The 20,618-nt window shown below is 39.4% G+C and overlaps 1 protein-coding gene across 1 annotated transcript; it reads right to left on the bottom strand.

Annotated features, from left to right (window-relative positions):
- Positions 1–545: 545 nt before the first annotated feature.
- IFT57 (intraflagellar transport 57) lies at positions 546–19,137 on the bottom strand. The gene is made up of 11 exons (XM_069868816.1): positions 18,995–19,137; positions 16,540–16,702; positions 15,347–15,465; positions 14,383–14,473; positions 11,290–11,358; positions 10,625–10,747; positions 6,522–6,593; positions 5,802–5,933; positions 4,789–4,851; positions 2,180–2,246; positions 546–980 (listed from the first exon to the last, which is right to left on the bottom strand). Exons 1-11 carry the CDS (start codon positions 19,087–19,089, stop codon positions 802–804), a joined length of 1,173 nt encoding a protein of 390 aa, XP_069724917.1. The 5' UTR covers positions 19,090–19,137; the 3' UTR covers positions 546–801.
- Positions 19,138–20,618: the final 1,481 nt, after the last annotated feature.

A 20,618-nucleotide genomic window follows, 5' to 3' on the forward strand; every position in this document is an offset into this window, starting at 1 on the left:
AAAAAATTAGAAAGCCAAAAGTAATTTCCAAACAATACTTTTCACATTCTCTGGTCTTGCATAGATTTTGTTATCCTTGCTTATGATACAGGCAATATAAAACCAAAAAGAATTGCAAAAAGCATCCACACCTGTCTATCTAGGATTCATTAAAAAAAAAAAAAAACATAGTGTGGAATACAGTAGTTGTCCATCCACAAATTTCTGTAGGGTTGCCCTAGAAGCACACCAATGTTATTGCAACTATTGCAGTGTTAGTTTTTTTAATTCATTCATCAACTTAAAGTGGAAGCAACATTTTACTTTCACTTGCAGCTGAAATCAATTTTGACCCAGCCTTTTAGAACGGATAATGCTGTATTATTTCAGTATCAGCAATTAAATACTTTATACAAAATATATGTGAATGGCAATAAGAGACATTTTAAATTCAAGTCCTTTGCAAGCGATTTTCTTTCAGCACTGTAGAATATCAAGATTACAGGCTGTCAGTATCGTTCTATAGACTTTCACACTACATAACGTTCTCCAATGAAGTAGAGACATTTTCATTAATAAGAATTTATTAGCATATCTGGAAGGCATCTGAAATAAATCTTTACAGCACAAAACTAAACATGACTACATGCTGAGTCCAAAGTGTGTGTGTTACTTCTTAAAACTGCGTGACAAGCATCTTCTCGAAAATAAAAAGAGAAATCAATGCCCCCCTTAACCAACAAAAAGGAAACCTTTAAAGTAACAAAAAAGCAAATGGTAGAAAACTATATTTTGGGCAAACCAAGTCAGCTCCAAACAATTTTAATAGGCACCTACTGTGGCTTCTGGAATCATTGCTGCATGCATGTCTCTAGTCATATTGGATTTCTCTGTCAGCTTTGACTGCAGTAATGTGTGTTCCATGACACCAATTTGTATGTCCATCTGAATGGTTTCTTGCTTCAGTTTTGTTAAGGCCTGTTTAATCTTCACTAGAGGAGCTGTTCAAAAAGAGATAAACAGTGCAACTCTGTGTCAGCTATTTAACACAAAAGCATTATTTTCTATAATTCAGTCATTAAAATTGAAAAGTTGAATGAACAAAAGGGCGTTCTACTCTAAAGACTTGACTGTACTTATACATTGTTTTTAATATGCACGACACTTTAAAGAAAGAATAGGCGTTGACAATTTTGCTGTCTTCTTGACATCTTAATCTGCATAAAGATATGCATCAACGTTAAGATCAGTTTGTCAATGCTGTGTTTGCTCAGCTGAAAGCCTCATCCCAACAGCTGACTTGGAGTTTGGTAGAGAACTGAAGACATCTTCAGCAGGACGTCATCCTACCTGTGAAAAGCTATTAAAATATTTTGTGCTGCATACTTTGGTTCTAATCTTGCTTCCCACTACTGTCTCCCTAGGGATGCTGCTGCTGCATCATATTGCTTCTTACAGTTCTGGGCTTTATAGAGTTTATCCTGATCCATAATACAGGAAAGATGCTGCAAGGCATGCGAGTAGCTCCTTCACAGTGAAGGGTGCACAAAATTTATTCATACAATAACACAACTACTGAAGTAAACTAACTGCAATGGTTACAGTTACATATGCATACAGCTTGCATATTTAGCCCTACCATCGATCCATCAATCAAATTCTGCATTCGTACTCCTTATACATTTGCAACAGAATGCATTTATAAGGCAGAGTTTCAAACTACCAAATCCCAGGCCTGAAACAAAGTAAATTCAAATAGGTATGGAGTTTTAAACACTGAAAAAGTCCAAACATCAAAACACCAAAATTAACTTTCCCACTCATTCCAGCCGGCCTTAGGGAATCAAACAGCTACACCACTAACTATTTCAGAGTGAAAAGGCTTGAACCTGTAATGTGTGAATTTCTTCTAGTGAGTTTATAACTATTCAAAGCAGAGACAAAACCCACTTCTTTTCAGATCTTTACAAATCATTTATCAAAGGGGTAAATCCTGGAATCTCTGCCTTCTGCGGACTTATATAACGTTTTCTGAGAGGTTTAGACTCCTGACTTTCTTAGACACCTTTTAAAATTTTAGTATTGATATTTTAGACTAGTCACTCATTCTGGTCTTGTTTTATTTTTCTTTAATAAAGGACAAATCACGTACCTGTCACTGAGAAAATGGATGTTTGGTTTGAGGCAAAAACATACTTACCACCATCGGTCATACTGCTTCCTTTCTCTTCTGTTTCCTGCTTTACTCTCTCTAATACTTCTGTAATCTTAAAATAGATATTTTCTTCTTAATTAAACCAGATGAATGCCAAGTTAAAAAAAAGAAAATTATCTGCTGCATTATTAATGAATAACTGCATTAGTTAAAAGAAATAATCTGTCTCAGTTTTGTATACAGAGGAGTTTCTTTTTCCTTTAAACATTAAGAAATTTTAATTTAACTTTAAATAAATTGACGTTGCAAAACTTACAGGAAAGAGTAAGAAGCTGGGGAAACAGCATGGTGTTACTAAGAAACTGCGCATCCCAAAACAATAAAACCAACAACATTAAGTGTTGCAGTATGATGCTGGACGGAAGATGGGAACCAATATTCCCACAGACTGAGATTCACCAAATTACCATGCCAGCTGCCCTTCTGTAAGTGTCAGCACTTCAGCTGGTGACGGTGGAAACCTGAGAAACAGGACTGAAGCAAAAGATGGTGCATTCAAGCCTGCTGGCACTGGCACAGGTATGGGTATGTAAAACGCATGTATGAAGACTAAATGCATTTCAGCCGTGACTATCAAGCAGTTTCTCTTTGTAGACAATGAAGAAAAAGAAAATACATGATTCTAAGGAACAGCCATGGTAATAATTTAGTATTTTTGTCTATAAATATAAAAATGGTCCTTCATTAAGGCTTCAATAAGCCTTTTCAGTAACAAGAAAAGAAACATCGCTGCATTGTTAATGCATACTTACAGCGGTACTGGTATAGCAAAATCAGTTGAGATTTGATTGCAAGTTTGAAACCAGATCAGTATTAATAACCAGTATGTTTAGTTTAGCTCAGATATGCTTCACTGCATCTACATAGTTTGAAGGCTGCCAGCTAGTAATGTATTCACCATTACTTATCATAACTTCCAAAACATAACTTCCAAAGCACAAATGCATTATAAATCTGAAGTAATTGTGAAGGACTTTTTTTTTCAAACTTACTACTTGAGAGGGAAATAGAAAGGAGCCCCAATTCTGCAGAATCCATATACTCAGAAAACTTCGCTAACAAACTCATGTTAAACTGTTGTGTTTACTATCTACTGCAGCTGGACTAGATGATTGTTGTAGGTCACTTCCAACTGAAGTCTCCTCTCCTCTCTGTCCTCTCAGGAAACTCAAACCTGTTTTAAAATTTCTAGCACATTCTTCTGGCATGCTCTATTTTATGTGACTATTCCAGACACTTTATCATCTGATAAACAAAGGGGATTTTTCAAACCCAAACAAAAGAGCCATTAAAAAAAATTCTGAATTGCACAAAGTGTTGAAATATTTGGAAAACAGGCAGTAATTCTAAATGAAATGTCATGAAACGCTCAACATATTTGATGGTAATATTTAAGATTATTTCAAGACTTTCTAGGGTCATCAGACAGGCAGGAAGCTTATACTAGATGGGTCCCAGTTAATGATTAGCTTTTCATATGTGTGTGGTAACGGAACTTGTACTTTTGGATACAAGTTGTTCAGCTGCATGGTTCTTTGTTCTATAGATAAGAGGAACTAGGCTTTTGGAAACAATAATGCAATTTGTTAGCATGGCATTTGAATTAGGAACTGAATTAAGTAAATTAAAAAGTTCCAAGCCAGCAGTTTTGAGATACTGAGCCAATAACTGGGAAGAAACTGGGAGGAGAATGGAAGGAGTTGACCAGTAAGTGAACTTGGCAGGTAATTTTTAGGGTAATGACCACCAGGCACCCCATCCTCAGAGCATGCGCAGAAGGTGCATGGAATGACTTGGCATTTATTGTAATTATATGTAAATATTTCATCACATGCACAATGAATAATGTATTGCTTTGTGTTATTTTGCATATAAACGAAGGCAACAAACCCCTTAAGGTGTGCTTTGACTTGAGAGGAACCTCCAAGCACCCAGGATTTGCGCGAATCTGAATAAAACAATGTCTCTCTTGGTGATGTGATGTTTTGGCTTATTGCACACTAGGAAACAGATCCACACTTTGGACAAGACATTCTGGCAGTTAGGAGTCAGGATTTTTACTTTCATTTTGTCAGAGCACTGATTTTTAAAGAAAAAAAGGCAAGAGAAAATCAGGTTTAGGTATTAATATAATTTGATTGGTATGGAAAAGTTACTATTTGTAAAATATTGGTTTTAAGTGCTTGGGCAATTAAAATTTCCAAATGTTAATTTTAACTAAAAATAAGAGTTCAGCTTTTCTTCTTCCAAAGAATTTATAGACCTGACTTGATAAATCTTCAATACTCCTAGGACATAGGTCATAAAATAAATAATGTAAAATACAAAATGCAGAATATTTACCATCGTTTACAAAATGGGGAAATTAAAGAGCTCACAATAGTTTGTGTAGATTCACAAGTTAATTATCAATGGCAGCTTTGGTTTAGAATTTAGGGGTTGGACTAGATCACCTCCATTTAACAAACAGATTAATCTCTAACATGAGAGCAAATCAGGAAGAACCGGGCTCATAAAACTGCAAACGCTAAATGCCAACCCTCTGAAGATTGTTTTCAAATAAGCAAAAGAAATTATGTGAAGACGTGTTTTACCTCAGAGAGCATTTTAATCCTTTGAGTTACTCCTCCACTTCCCTCCTGGTACTTCTCTTTAGCCTGGGAAGAAAGGTGTTTTTTCTGTAGTGGCAGAACTTAAGAGGGGTATTCAGACAGCTCAGAGAAAACACCAAAACTTGCTCTCACACGTCCCAATTCCAGAAACTGTCCAACAAAGTCCCAGTTAAGTTTACAAGGACTACATGTGTATGAGGACAGGTTTAAAATATCAGACCCTGTAAAGACGATTATTCACAAACGTAAAGCAGTTTTAAAAATTGTAAGTAATAGCCTTAATACATACAGAATAAGAAATACATTTTCCAGTCACTTACATGAGGAAATAAACATTAAAAGATTGGAAAAATGCTGACAGGACTGAATCCTGAAACCCAGAATATTTCTTTGTCAACACGAAATGACTATCTTGAAGTTTCTAGAAGTTTAACAGTAAGGTAAACTGAAAGCACAGGTCAGAAAACAAAGGTCAAATCCTTTTAGTTTTATTTTAATATCATGCTCACAAATAGGAGGGACAGCCAAATGGCAGCTTATATAGACCTCTTAACTAGGGGATCAAAAAGCTTCTCAAAGAGCACTCTATTGACATAAAATGAAGTAAAAAAAGTAATCAGAGTGCTTTGTGCATGTTAGCACGAGTAATCAATACAAAAGATGAGTACTGGACTGAGACTCTGTTTTTTCCACTCGTTACAGATGTCTGAGCATCACAGGAAAGCAGAGCTAGCAGTTTACTGGCTGCTCAAGACTGGCAACAGATTTACATTATTATAGAGTCAAAAACCATTTAATTTTCTCTGTAGAATCATTGAATAAAAATTGCTAGTTTAGCTTATAAACTATATAATCTGACAACTAATCAACATTTCCCCTGCTTCATACCCAGCAGCAGAATTCACAGATAGCTCTTCTGAGGCTTCTTTGCCTTCACTCTCACTCAACAGCAAGTCAACGCTAGAGAAGGCAACAACAAAAGATCAGTGCATTACCTCGCTCAGCAAGGCCTGTGCTGAACGATACTCTTGAATCAAGTTCTCCAACTGATTGTTGATGTACTTTTCTCTGCTATTGATCTTTTCCATTGTTCTGCTGATTTCATTATGAAGTTTGTCAAGATAACCCTAGAAAATCATAATTTGTGGGTTGATAGTATATGGATAGTACGGAAAGAGTATTAAAAAGGTGCTGTAATTAAGAAAGGATATGGAAGCCTATAAGTGAAAGAGAAAAGCAGTAAGGAAATGCTGTCCCTGGCCAAAAAAAATTATTCCTAATGTATTCTGGTTTGCCCAGCTCCAAACCCAACTGCTTCCACCACTCTCCCCTCTCAATTAATTCCAAATGCCAATGTCAGCAAGTTACTCTAACAACAGTATTTGACAGTATTTTGGGGGTTTTATCAGCACTTATTTTCAGATTGCATTATTGTATTAGTCTATTTTGCCCTCTGTAGTCAGGACGTACTTGTGTTAATGCATATGTTAATGAACCCTAATATCCCTGTTAATCCTCATACAGATGACTCTTCCCCAGAAGATCTTTTGCCAGTCCCACTATCCCTAATCATCATTATGTTTCCCTGTTTAGTTTTACAGCACTATCACAAATAAAATGGAAGGGGAAAAAAAATTTAGTTCTTATATATCAAATAAAAGAGGAAATAAAAATGCTGACAAATCAGTGCAATATTCTGCACAGAAAAGACATACCCTAGTTTCTTTCAAGGAAGATTCAATTCCATCTTTATGCTGATGCATTTGATCTAAATGGATTCTCCAGTCCTAAAAAAGACGCAATAAAGTAAAACATAGGCGAGTACACCTTTTATCTTTCTCTGGGTACTAAACAAAGGCTGGTATGCAAGGCCATCTCTTTTATACTATCACTGTGCACATTCTGCCACTATGTTCATATCCAGAGGCACTTGCCTACTGTGACACAATTTATAAATCTCCTAAATGTCACAATGTGACACTCAGATCCACAAATAAACACTGACATCCTCACTGATACTACAACAGTTACGTTTTTTAGATTTTTTTTTTTGTCTTCACGGAACCATTTCTCCCAAAACCTATTCTAGGCACAAACACTGAAAATATTCATTATAGCTGCACTAACTCAGCTTATTCTTAGACAAACTGAGTACTTCAAATGTCCAACACCTACTAGCGCCAGACTGTCAGATATTCCCTGTCCACTCATCCCTTACTGTTATCAGGAGAAGAATGGAAGGAAATTAAAGGAGCCAAAACATCTAAACTTTTCAACAGCGGGACAAAATTAGAAGGAGGAGTCGTTTGCAGCTTCTAGGTTACAGGAAACATACATAGACTCAGGGATGGGAGTTGAGAAAAGGAGCTGTTTTCACTTACTAGCTAGGCATCTTTTACTTAGAAATCAATTCCAGTTCCAAAACTTTATCATAGAAGTTTCCTATCAATGTAAACTTCCTACATCTCCCAGACCCAAAGCACAGCTGCAGATAAAGAGTTCAAAATGAAGCAGCGTAGCAGCACCGCAGAATTACTGCTCTTTCAGTATTGCGTTTCTTAAAAATATTTTTTAGTGTACTCAGAATTTTAAGCCTTTGGCACTGTCCTGGTCTAGCTGGTTTTTTTTTTTTAAAAAAGTTATGTGAATAAATCTTTATCACTTCAAATAAAACACTAGGAGATTTTCTTGTAAAACAGGTATTGTACTGGAAGGATACGTGAAAGGTGACACTGTTTGCTTCCGTAAGATTATCTGATAAAGGACATTGTTCAAACAGGATTCTAAGCAAAACAGAGACAGGCACAAACCTCACCAAACAATAATGCAGGCAGTAAAAAGAAACAAACCTAGCCAGTTACCCTAATGGCTAAGAGCATGTGGAGCGTGAGAATGTTTGTACTAGTTCAATTACCTGATCAAAGACCTTGTCAAAATGGGATGGCAAGAGAAAGGGGGAGGGAAAAAACAAAACCTGCAAGGACACAGACCTGTCACACAAGTGTTACAGGAGACAAGAAGAAACAAGGCTCTCAGTCACACTGATGAGCTATCAAGAAACAGCAAGCATCACATTGAAGACGGTGAACCTAACCCTTGCAACTGATGGGAATGTTATCCTGTTCTGGGGTTCTGGATATTCCAGATAAGGGAGGAGAGAGGGGTATAATAGGGGCTGCTCATATATAAACTGTTGCCAGTCAGTCCACTTGTCTGAGCCTTGTACCTGATCAATGCAGCCTGCCCTATCTTCTTATTAAATTATTTTTTAATTCTCTTTCTGTGCAATCTCGTGCTCTATCCCAAAATGTACAAGTGCTGCAAAGACTGTGCCAGTTGCTGGTCAAAGTGGATGTGGGGCCAGCAACTGGACTCAGATCAGGGCTGCAGGTGTTCCAGGCCTGTGGTGTCCGCAGTGAGAGAGAGTGGAGGTCTCAGAGCCAGCCACAGGAGCAGTCAAGTGCCTCAGCCACCGAGGCAGGACTGGCATGTATCCCAAAATCCAGCTACTGGAAAGGACAGGGCTGAGTAAAGCAAGTGAGGCGCTCAGTGCCAGCAGTTGGAGTGAGATTGCAGGTCACAAGCCCATGTTGGTGGTGCCAGCTGCTGGGGCAGGGGCAGGGGCAGGGAAATGTTTGCACCTTCTCTAAACCTGCTGTGCATGTGTGAAATCCAATAGCAGACTTAAAACTGAACTAGCCGTCGAATAGTAGGCTTTGGATGCAGGCCAGGATATAAGGCAGACAAGGGTATACGCTAGTATTTAGTGGGACCCACAAATGTACAGTGCCCTTAAGACAAGCATGTAAAAGTGTGCATCTGTTTGCTAGCAAGCAGCGACCTGGACTAGCCAGCAAGTAGAAGAGCAGGGTAACAGCTAAGAGGGCCCAGGATCCAGGGAGGGGGGTCAAACAGACTGAAGGAGCACGCGGATAGTTGAGGGATCCATGAATCTGCATGTGCTCGTGAATCAACAGACTAGGCAAAGTGTGCTTTTAGTACATTACTTCAATCTTAATTAGCTGAACAGGAGGAAGGGGGCCTGGCTGTCTATACTTATATTTTATGAATCCTACAATTGCTACTGAAGACAGGGCCTTGTTTATGGGAGACTGTGTAGCTGGCCACGTCAGGGTCCTCTGTGTGTTTGTGTGATACATGCTTCTGAACCTGCAAACAACCAAGCAGCAGCTGCATCCATCAGTCTGGGATAGGGACATGCAAATCCCCAGGCACACAGGGCTGGGCTGCAGCACCTGAGCAAGAGGAATTCCCAGTCCTGGAGCTCCTGGAGGACACAGTCACTTATAATGTTTCATAATAGGTACAAAACACATCCTGGCTTAAACAGCTGCACACTTAAACATGTGTCATCCTTCAGTCACAGGCAGTTCCTCTTATTCGTTGTGAGGCTACCCCCTGCACATGACATGCGCATCCAAGGATTGGCGCTTCTGTCTCACTATCTCAGAAGAGCACAGCTGAGCATCTCCAACAGCTGTTCAGCCCATGAGGTTCACCAGCTGTCTACAATTGTGCTGCTTCCCACTATTCTCTTCCAGAATGAAACAAAGGCTGGTAGAGAAAATGTGCTTATGTTGTATACTCGGTTTTAACTTCACAGCAGACTCAAAATCTTTTGTTCTTCTGGTGACAATTGTTCATAATCTGTCAAACTTTGGAGTATAAATAAAAACAACAAACACTCCTCAAACACATCTCCCACCGCTGCCTAGGACTTTACAGACAAGTTCTAGTGTCAAATGCCATTGATTAAACCATTACCCCTCCTGGCACTATGTACACATGTATCACATACGAAACAGAATGTGACGCTTTTCTTGTAGAATGAAAAAATGCCAACAATTCTCTCCAGTTATTTCTAAAAGCACGATAGCACAGAAGCTAGAAAAAAGAAGAATCAACTTTTCATGTTCCTTTTGACATATTCCTTAAAGAGGGTGCATTAAACTGGAAGCTAGTAAACATCAGTTCTTACAATGACTTTAATAATCCATATATGTCGTCATTCTTACACTAAGAAATTAAAACAAAATAAAGCATGATATTCTCTGTAACAGATGGGCTTGTAGAGGATCAGGGAAAAGTGGCTCTAACCAGGCAAGAATGAAGTATAGTATAAGATAGGCAAGCAATTTAACAGATAGGTGAGAGCTTAGCCTATTTTTGGCAAGAAAAAATTATCTTTTGGCAAGATAATTATCTTTCATCGGATTCTGTATCACTGCTACAGATTGCTCAAACACCCCAGCTAGCTGGGCCATAACAAATAAGCAATTTCAATAGTGCACTGATCTCTGTGTACTACACAAATTCCTAGAAAGAATGTTTGCAGCAATGCCAGGAATAGGTCCTAGATTTGAATTTTGACTTATGAAAGATAGATGTCTACTTCTAAACTGTTCATGCTGAATTTCATCTTGAGGTAGTTTCCAAGACAGGTAAGTAAAATCAGTGGAAAAAGTACTTACTCCTTTTTGTTAAACATAAGGATAGCCCATGATGACTAGGTCAGTGGTACAGACCTAGTTTATCGCCATTTAAAGTTCAGTAAGGTGAATTCCATGCAATCAGCCTTTTACGTGGCTGACAAATTGAAACTGAAAATAAGAAGTTCTTCAGCTGTCTTCCAGGAATATGTTTTAATAGCTGCTAAACTGAGAGTATAATTTTGCTAAGTACGAATAAACTGAAAATGTATCAATATATAAATCATTGTAAATGGAAAATGAACAACACTGACTGGAAATCACACTTTAATCGCCATGTATACACATGTAAAGCCATTCTTGCATACCTTATTGTCAGTCTTGATGGTAACTTTCAGCTGTGGAAGGACACGTTCCACTTCCAGATTCCATTCTGCTGCATCTGTTGTAGACTGTAAAATCTCTTCTTGCTTTGCAGACTCATTCAAGTCCTGTGTAAAAATCACAAAGTTTATGTACAAAATACCATCACTATGCACAATGAGAACTGTTAACGATCACATTACAATGACTTACAGTGTTCATACTCATAAAAAATGCATATTTAGAATGATCTAGACTACAGACATCAGTTTTTTAAATGGCTTTATTTGAATCAATAAAGACTAGAAATTAGGATAAATAGATCTTCATATCATATTTAGAATTTAATAGAATAAGATGTATAGAATAAGAAATTACAATACATCCCAGAAATAGCAGCGGGGGATTAAAATGTGTTAAAAAAACTAATACCATGTTTCTCTAAAAGCCTCTGCAGAAATTTCTTGCAAATGTTTTCAGCAACCTTGCAGTGATAACAGTTTAGAAACTGGATGTACATTTTGCTTTTAAAATAATCTCATTCATTTCAGTTGGAATGTTTTTTCAAGCTTAGACTGCATAAGGACTTCCACACTTAAATCCAAAAGAAATAAATTGCTGCTATAGATGTAAAAATCTCTCAAGAAAGGACTGATAGGAAACAACTTACTGATCTGTATGTTTGTGCCTTTAGAACATTCAGGTCAATAAAATTTTCTTCATTATCTGACTCTTCTTCCTTAAGGAAAGTTGCAAAGTAAGATTTCAGTAAGTATTGCAGAATCTTTCTCCAAAATTTTATTTTGCAGGAGCACAGGACAAGGAGTGTTAAATCCCACATTTCTGATATGGAGAATTTATGATAATGGTGCTTATATTCACCTGAATCCTATGAGGAGACAATATCTGTGATAAGCTGAAAGATGAAAGCTAGTCCACATCTCCCTCAGGGTGCCACACTATTTAAAAACTAAAACAACCAACAGAAAAAAAAAAAAAGTACCTAATCTCTCCACATCAAATGGGCCATTATTAATAGCTGTATGGTAACTGTAATTTCTTACGTGTTTCCTCAGGCTTTGCATTACAAATAAAACCAAACAAAAAACAAAGGAAAACCAGACCTGAACACAGTTTTCAAGGTGTTGTTTGCACTACATATTTGGAGCTGCAGAATGAAGCCACATTTTTTTAAAAGCGTGCACAAAGACACAATTCAAATTGAGGCAATTAATTTGTTTTCTCGCCCATGACACTGTACACTGGGCTGAAGGTTCCGAGTGATCAGCAGCAGCTCAGAGCCATCACTGCATAAGTTAAAGATGCTCATGTACTACCTTGCATTTATCTATACTTAATTTCACCTGCCATTTTATCAGAGATACATTTCCCTCTTACAAACCTTGTCCTTCTGTTAGCCATTGTCTTTTCCACTGAAGACAAATTTCATCATTCACCACCTTTCTATACAAATCATGAATGCTGCAATAACAGAAGTCTTGGGGCAGAACTCTTCAAGACTCAGTGAAAACATGGGAGCTTATTCCTATACTTCACTCAGTTATTAACTAACAGAGATCCCTTTATTTTCCTCTGGCATGTTTGGTCCCTAGTTCCCTGAATACTTGCAAGGAAAGAATGATGACTAGACTGGGACTATCTTTTGATAAACTGACAATATATATTTATACAACACTTAGAAGGACATATTACAACATCACAATGACAACAAGACTAGGTATCAGAACTGAGAAACCAAACCATGCAGATTTCATTGCACGGCCATCCTTGCTGGCTACTGTTCACCTGATTCCCCAAGATTTACAGAACTAGGCTTGTCTCTGTCAGCCTTATCAATTTTATTCAGAAGAATCAAAACCAGAAGAAATCAATGAACTTCATGATAAGCATTTAACTACTGGAAATACTGCTAAATTCAATTATTGACACACAAACTCATAAGAGCCAGTAAAACATGCTAATTGTGAAAATCACGGTCTCAGATACCACTAAAGAGCAAATCCAGAGGTTCTTTGAAGGATTACAAGTATGCTTTAGTTAACTGTTTCCTCCTTACTTCCCAATTTAACATCTTAGGCCTTAATGACACACAGAAAAGACCAGGCAGCTGACTGTTTTCAAATTTAAAGCTTTTAGCCAACAGCTTACATTTCTGATGCCAGTCAAACATGCAACACAGAATGTCTCGTGTTGTTCTCAGAATTACTCAAGACTTTTTCTGTAGGGACTTCAAAGCTGGTGAAAACACAGCCAGACATCCACATCACAATATTCCCATAGCACACAAAAATTGTAGAATAAAAGTCTGGAAATTTTCTTGTCTAATAAAAATCAGAAAAATAACGCAATACTTGGCAAAACTGTGAAAAAAAGGAGGAATAGCAGCTCTTCAACTGTTACATTCTTGTGGGCTACTTTGGCACATAAATTTGGACTATGATGAGAACCATATGATAACATTACTGGCACTCTATTTCCAACTTTTATGACCTTAATTTTTCCAAAGCACTTGAAAAATATGAACACAAAAATGCAACAGTTGTGGCATTTTCCACACAGTACTGGGTCTTAACACTCCAGAAAATTGTTTTGCCCTCAAGAAATTTACTGGCCAAGCAAGTGAACACTTCCAGGCTCACAGCCTTTAATATTTTGGTCTTGATCAACATTAATTTTCCACAGGATCATCAGCTTTTGGAGAAATCAGATGTGAAACTATCTTCTTTTTGTAATTTTCATTTTAATTGTCTTCAGCAAACTTCCCTCTCCAGAAAAATCTTATGTTAGCAGTAAAAAGACTGACTTTGAAGAAACTGACAGAGGCCTGGGAAAATGACAATGTTTTGTTATTATGCTACCACCTAACAGTAAGACTCCAACTCTCATAAAAATAATCTTCTGAGAAAGTCAATCAGCGAGTTCCACATCCATGCATCAGTAAGTCCTAAAAGCATATTTGAACTTAGAGGTGTATTTCCTAGGCTGTTTCATAGACATGACAACTTCATTGCAATTATAGTTAAAAAGGTGGAATAAATAAAACAGTTCATAATAAAATATTGCCATCTTGCCAGTAAAAGGTATTTCAAAGCAGAAATATTTATTCTGCAGTGAGAATGGACAACCGGATATTACCATTTCCTTCATGGAAAATACAGTGATGAGCTACCATGACATTTCTCTACATAAACAACGCTACAAGCTTTATTTAGGTCTTTGCTGGTGGTTTTAAACAAATATAGTTGTTCTTTTCCATCTACTCTGTTCCCGACTCTTAAGATAAAGTGTAAAAGCTACTGTTTCCTATTTGCAGGGAAATCTGGGTTCCAGTAGTGAGCACTCTATTAATTTAAGCGCTGCACAAGTTTTGGCCAAATATTAGCCAACTCTGTAAACAGAGACTGAAGTTTTGTTTAACGTAAACTACTTGTATCAGCAGAAAGTAAAAAATTATGAATCTGTGCAATCTGAATGTATTATTAGATTCCTCTTCAATTTACATTAATTACAAGCTCCTCTTCAATTTACATTAATTACAAGGTCACAAGCTCTGTCCCGAAGGTTAACAACCTTATCTGAAAGGAAACAAGCTCTTCAGGGAAGCTGACAGTGCAGGAAAGGAGGTACAGGAAAAAAAGGGTGATAGAACAGCTAATAGAAAAGACCTCTTAAAGAAGAGTGAGACAAATTTTCTCATAGTTGACCAATACTGAAATGATTGAAACCAGTTAGGTAAACCTACCACAATATCTTCTTCCAGTTTATTAAGCATTAATTCCCCATCATCTTCGGTTATTTCTTCTTCTTCTCGCTCTTCTGTTGGATACACTGGCCTGAAATTAGTTCAAAGAGCAGCACTGCTTTTAAACACAGTAAACTAGATATGCCTCTGTGAATAGCTCTTAAGCAAATAAAACATTTTATGAGAAATATGGATGATGTAGAATACAGCTAAACACATTCAAACAAATAAAATTAAAGCTCAGCCTTAGAAGTCTTTGTTTATCTTGGATTGTCTTAAAAACGAGTGTTAGTTATTACAATAAGCAGTATAATACATTCATACTCCAAAGAAATCTTAGGAGTACATTTGGGCCATTTTCTCTTTTGGCTTAACCTCTTAAATTTTAAGAGCAAGTCACCACAAGCCTATTTTTACCACACCCATTTCAAAACCCATCAGAGGGAAGGAAAGAAATAAAAAGCACTTTTAAACAAATTTCATATACTTGAAATTATCTGTCATCTAATTTCTCCAAAGGTTTCCTTCAGATTAAATAACTGAAGTTACTGTAGCCTACTTGTAACATGATCACATGCTGTATATGCCTCCAACTGAAGGGGTAAAGATTGATGGATAAGACCTAAAAGAATGCTGATATGCTTCAACTCAACTGTCAGATTCATAAGCAGTTATGCATAGGCAAAATGATCAAAAAAAGGTCATAAGTCAAATTGTTATTAATTAGCTAAATCTATTAACAGTGGAAGCTCATACTTACTGGAAACAGACTAAATTCTGTGAAATTGTATTAGAAATTAATCTGTCCAACTGCTTCAAGCCTAGCTGAATTTTTCACATCTCAATGAAACGTAAGGAAGACTATTTCAGTTAATTACTATTTTTTGTATTTACAATTAGAACTTAGATTTGTTTGCTGGAAAACAATGCATAATGGAGGGTGCTTAGAAATGTACTACCATACCTTCTCCAGGTAAAGCCAGTGTTTTTCAAGGCTTCTTCAGCTAAACAATCAAGAACATAGCACACTTGCTCTCCGCAGCCTGCCTTTAATTTTGAGGGAGGAAAATCCACAGGCCTTCCCTAAAAGACAGAGATATACTGCTTACTAATGACTACCCATCAATCAAGTTTCCTCTCTGAGAGACAACAAAATTTACTATGCTAACACCAATGTGTCTGTTGTGTATGAAGATTTTACCAATGTTAATTCATATTCCTCCCCTGTGCAGCTCCAGTTAAGCAACAGAAGGGAACACAGAACAACCCAAGGAACAGATGCAGTGTAGAAATCTTAAAGCACCTGGTAAGAGGGTACTCACAGAGAGCAGAAGAGTCAGAAGCAGTAAGGGATCTAGATGGCCAAGAACACAAGTGACAGGTTGGCAAGGAAAGAACAGCTACGCAGGAGCTCAGGTACTGAGACTTAACCACCAGCTTTTCAACACTGCCTTATTTGTTCCAGGTTTTATGTATAAAATATTTTATTTTTATTTACTGCCATTCTACAGAACAAATATCTTCATTTTTTACAAAATAACTCCCTCAGAGAACAGTGTACTTAACATCATTCACAGTTGTATCACAGTATAGTCTTCCATAAGATCATATGTCCTATAAGTTAATACACCCTCCTGATCTTTGGTGTGGGAGGGAGAATAATACTGAAAAAAATGCCAAATGTTCCTAGCAATTTATGCAACCTTTCACTCCTTAATGAAAAAAAAACATGAAGAAAACATGAACACAATACTAAACCACCTCCTCCATAATGAATTACCCCATTGACTTTGGCAGGTGCAGGATCACAAGCACTGTGTAAACTTTGTAAATTATAGTACTATGTATGAGCAACATATGCTGCACTATAAAACGTAAGTCTGATTTAACCTATCTTACAGCTTGTGGAGCAAAACTAATTGGAATCATACATAATATTGTAAAACTATTTTTGTAGTGCCAAAAAGTTAGCAAGTAAGTACATACAATATAAACTTCCAATTAGCTAATTAACATAGTGCAAACCCGTAGACAGGAAAAGTCTGTCCAGTCCTTGGTAACATAGTTAGGCAGCAGAGAGTGTGGCATTACTGTTATTTCTGAAGGTAATGAATGTGCTTGAAATACATTTGGGAAAACAGCATGTTCAACACTTACAAATGATCGCAACTCTGAGAGTACATTTGATATTATTGCATTGGGATCATCATATTCTTGCGGCTGTTCGAAGCGATGTCCCGCTTTAGTGATCAGCCAAGCAGCAAGCGTGCAAAACATAAAGAACTGCTCACCAGGATTAGTGGGCAATGCAAAGTAATGCCTGTTTAAAAAGGGAAAAAAAGGTAAATATTTTGAACTCCTTAAGCTCTTACAGCATTATAGGCCAGCACAGGCTAGAAAGCAGTTTATTTAACTGACTTTCTCAATGAGCAATCCATTTGAACTGAATTCAGGATGTCTAGTTTCACACATAACCACAAAAGACTAAGTTTTCTACATGCAGTTCATCTGTCTCCTGCTTTGAGGAAGCTACTAAACAACATTAAACTTCCAAGGAATCAAACAGAAACTGGGCACTCAAGGATCATACAGCTTCAGTGAAACGTCACCAAACCCAAGTTACTTCTATTATTTACCCAAGCAGTCTCAAATCATTATTAGCTCAATTCTGTTCCCATTTAATTTCTAGGGATGCAGAATCCTTCCCATCACTTCATAAAACTTCCCACCACTGAGCCACTAAGAGCCTATGCAATGGATTTATTCAAATGTCCCTTGCAACACCATCAAATATTTAAAGGCCCAAAGGAATCAAAAGTAAAAGGTCTGCAATTGCCAATAAGTTGTAAGCCATGAATGAGCTAAGATTTTGCTAAAACTGAGGCATTTTTCACAGGGCAAGTGATTTACAGGGCAAGACAGAATTTAAATTTGAAAAATATCCTCTGAATGGATTAGTAAAAGTGATTGATAACTACTGTCAACACCACCCTACAAAAAGCCTATTTCCAAAACATGATTAAAATGACCCATTGCTAAAGATTCATACCTTTACCTGTGACACTGGAAGCCAGGGTGGATTTGCCTCACTTTTTACGTGTTTTCGAACACAGTGAAAAATATCATAGAAGGCCATACTGCTCTCCATCAAGGGGAGTTTAGACAAACAGCACAAAGAAAAGAGTATGTGATTATACCTCTTTAAAAATAAATAATTTAATTAGTTTTGCATCTCATGACCACATGAAAACTCGAATGGCACTTCCTTGATAAGGGCAGAACAAATTTTCTGAAGCCTCAGTGCCTAAGGGCATGTATCCTCTTTCTTCACACTGTCTTCAGCCATGCCATTATACCATAGTAACTTCATCTCCTGTTCCCTTCTTAACATCCTGAAATACTCTTTGTGACAACAGCAATAAATCCACTTCATTTTGCTCCAAAGTTCAGCAAACCTCTTTTGGTCCCCATGTTTTTCAAAAGTGGCAAGAGTCTGGCGTGCCTAAAATCAAAGCTTAAGTTCATATCAGGAGCATGTTTTTGAAGTTATTCTTCCACCCATCCTCATCTGCTGTGCTGTAGGTGACTTTATAAAGCAAGGTACACAAACTGGATCTATCTTGGATCACACTACATTGAAAGATGCGGTCCTAATGAGAACTCAGTGCAGAAAATCAGACCACAGACAATCCCCCCAAAATATAAATCGTGTGCACACTGGACGCTTGGAACTGAACTCTTCCTCTCACAGACACGGCTGCTTGCTATGATGGACGAAGGTTTGCTTCCTTGCTCAAAATATACCAATGGTCTGAGAGCTGGCTAAGAACAGCTTACAGCCACTGAGCTCATACCTGAGCCTCCCTCCCAACAACAGAACAACATGGACTATGTGTGTCCCTCACCATCAAACCGTTCCTTATAGAAAGCTTAACTTCGTGATATGCTGCTGTGCAATCCGGTTGAAACTGATGGATAGATTTGAAAGTTTACTGGAGAGGTGGATGTCAGTAGCACATCAGTCTTGTTTCCCAAGTTTCCCATCTCCCACCATAATACAAAAAATTCCAAATAATTTGTTATATGTGAAATAAATATGTATTAAATATGAAAAAAGGCTTAAAAGCAATGGACACAAGCCTCTTTACACATACGCGCCTCCGCACAAATAGTTACCGTGAACACAAGAGATTAATTTAGGGCAGAATGGGGTTTTTTTTGCGCAGATGTACTGGCATACACGGTTTGAGAGGGCAATTTTAGATTAGATATTGGTAAGATTTTTTTTACTGGGAGTGTGGTGAGGCACAGGTTGCCCAGGGAAGCTGTGGCTGCCCCATCCCTGGAGGTGTCCAAGGCCAGGTTGGATGGAGCTTTGAGCGACCTGGTCTGGTGGGAGGCGTCCCTGCCCGTGGCAGGGGGGCTGGAGCTTGATGATAGTTAAGGTTCCTTCTAACCCAAACCATTCTATGGTTCTATGATCTCAGCCTCTGGCCGGACCTCCCCTTTCGAAAACTCCGAAGTCACACGGGAAGCTGTGAAGCCGGCTGGTTTTCCTCAGGCACCTTCGCCGCCCCCCGACTCCCACCCCCTTCGGAGCGGCGAGGGGCACCTGGAGAGCGGCCTCATGTTGTGGCGCCGCAGCGCCTCCTCCTCGTAGCTCAGCAGCTTCAGCTTGTCCAGCAGGTCCTCCATCAGCACGAACATGTGATAGGCCGCGCCCGGCCCGCGCTCCGCCACCCCCTCTTCGTCCCGGTCCCCCGCCGCCGCCCCCCCGCGCCGCGGCGCCTCCTCCGCCATCTTGAAGGCCCGACACCCTCCCGTAACCGTGGCAACCAGACCTGCCCATCCCTTCCCGCCTCAGCCTCACCGCCCCCGCCGCCGCCCCCCCCGCCCCCGGTCAATCGCGCGCGCAGCCTGTGCGGCGCTACCCACCAATGGCGGCGAGGCGGGCCGGGGCCCAGCCAATCACCGCCCGGCCGGCCCCTGGGGCCGCAAAGAGCCGGGGGCGTCACTTCCGCTCTATAACGGTAGAGAAGTCATGGAGGGAGCATGTAGTGGTTGGGTGCATGCGTGAGTGCATTGGGTGGGTGGGTGCGTGGGTGGATGGATGGATGGACGGACGGGTGGACGGATGGACGGATGAATGGATTGGGTGGATGGACGGACGGGTGGATGGACGGACGGGTGGATGGACGGACGGGTGGATGGACGGACGGGTGGATGGACGGACGGGTGGATGGATGGACGGGTGGATGGATGGTGGTGTTGTTCAGCTGCAGGGGCAGCACACTGGCAGGCGGGCAGGGCCTTCTCTCACACCACTTGCAATGGACAGAGCCTCACAGTGTGGGTGAACCTCTTTACCTTCCCAGAGAGTCTGGTTGGAAAAGACCTTTGAGATCCTCGAGTCCAACTATACCTGTCCACTACTAAGCCATATCCCCAAGCACTTCATCTACACAACTTTTAAATACCTCCAGGGATGGTGACTCAACCACCTCCCTGGGCAGCCTCTGCCAGTGCTTGATAACCCTACAGAGAAGAAATTTTTCCTGAGGTCTAACCTGAACCTCCCCTAGTGCTACTTGAGACCATTTCCTCTCGTCTTATTGCCTGTAACTTGGGAGAAGAGACCAACACCCATCTCACTACAACCTCCTTTCAGGTAGTTGTTGAGAGCAATAAGCTGTCCCCTCAGCGTCCTCTTCTCCAGGCTAAACAATCCCAGTTCCCTCAGCCATCTCCTTATAAGACTTGTTCTCCAGCCCCTTCACCAGCTGTGTTCCCCCTCTCTGAAGTCACTGCAGCAACTCAATGTCCTTCTTGTGGTGAGGGGCCCAGAACTGAACACAGTATTCGAGGTGCAGCCTCACCAGCACTGAATGTATGGGCATGATCACTTCCCTGCTCCTGCTGGCCACACCATTTTTTTACGTGACCCAGAATGCTGTGGGCTTACAGCTTTGCTGCTCTTCCCTGCCTGCTCAGCCTTGGGGTTGTGTACAAACACAGGGTGTTTGTGTTGGTTCCCTGGTTAAACATTAACTTGATTTCACAGGCTGTGAATGCCATTATGCCACCATAGACTTGGAGGAGGCAGCAGCTGTACCTAGCTGTACCTCGGGCAGCAGCCCGAGGTGTGGTAGTTTACAGCTGGGTATATGGAAAAGTACATCTTGCGAGCAGAGGAGTGTAGCTGGAGGTCAGCTGCAAATTGCCTGCTGGAACTGCTG

The sequence above is a fragment of the Phaenicophaeus curvirostris genome, chromosome 1 (genome assembly GCF_032191515.1).
Source record: "Phaenicophaeus curvirostris isolate KB17595 chromosome 1, BPBGC_Pcur_1.0, whole genome shotgun sequence".
Taxonomy (NCBI): domain Eukaryota; kingdom Metazoa; phylum Chordata; class Aves; order Cuculiformes; family Cuculidae; genus Phaenicophaeus; species Phaenicophaeus curvirostris.

Coding starts and splice junctions, on each gene's coding strand:
- IFT57 (XM_069868816.1), bottom strand. CDS start 19,089: ATGTTCGTGCTGATGGAGGACCTGCTGGACAAGCTGAAGCTGCTGAGC. Junction 15,466..16,539: donor TCTCAGAGTTGCGATCATTT/GTAAGTGTTGAA, acceptor TCTGTCTTTTAG/GGAAGGCCTGTGGATTTTCC. Junction 14,474..15,346: donor ACTGGCTTTACCTGGAGAAG/GTATGGTAGTAC, acceptor AACTAATTTCAG/GCCAGTGTATCCAACAGAAG.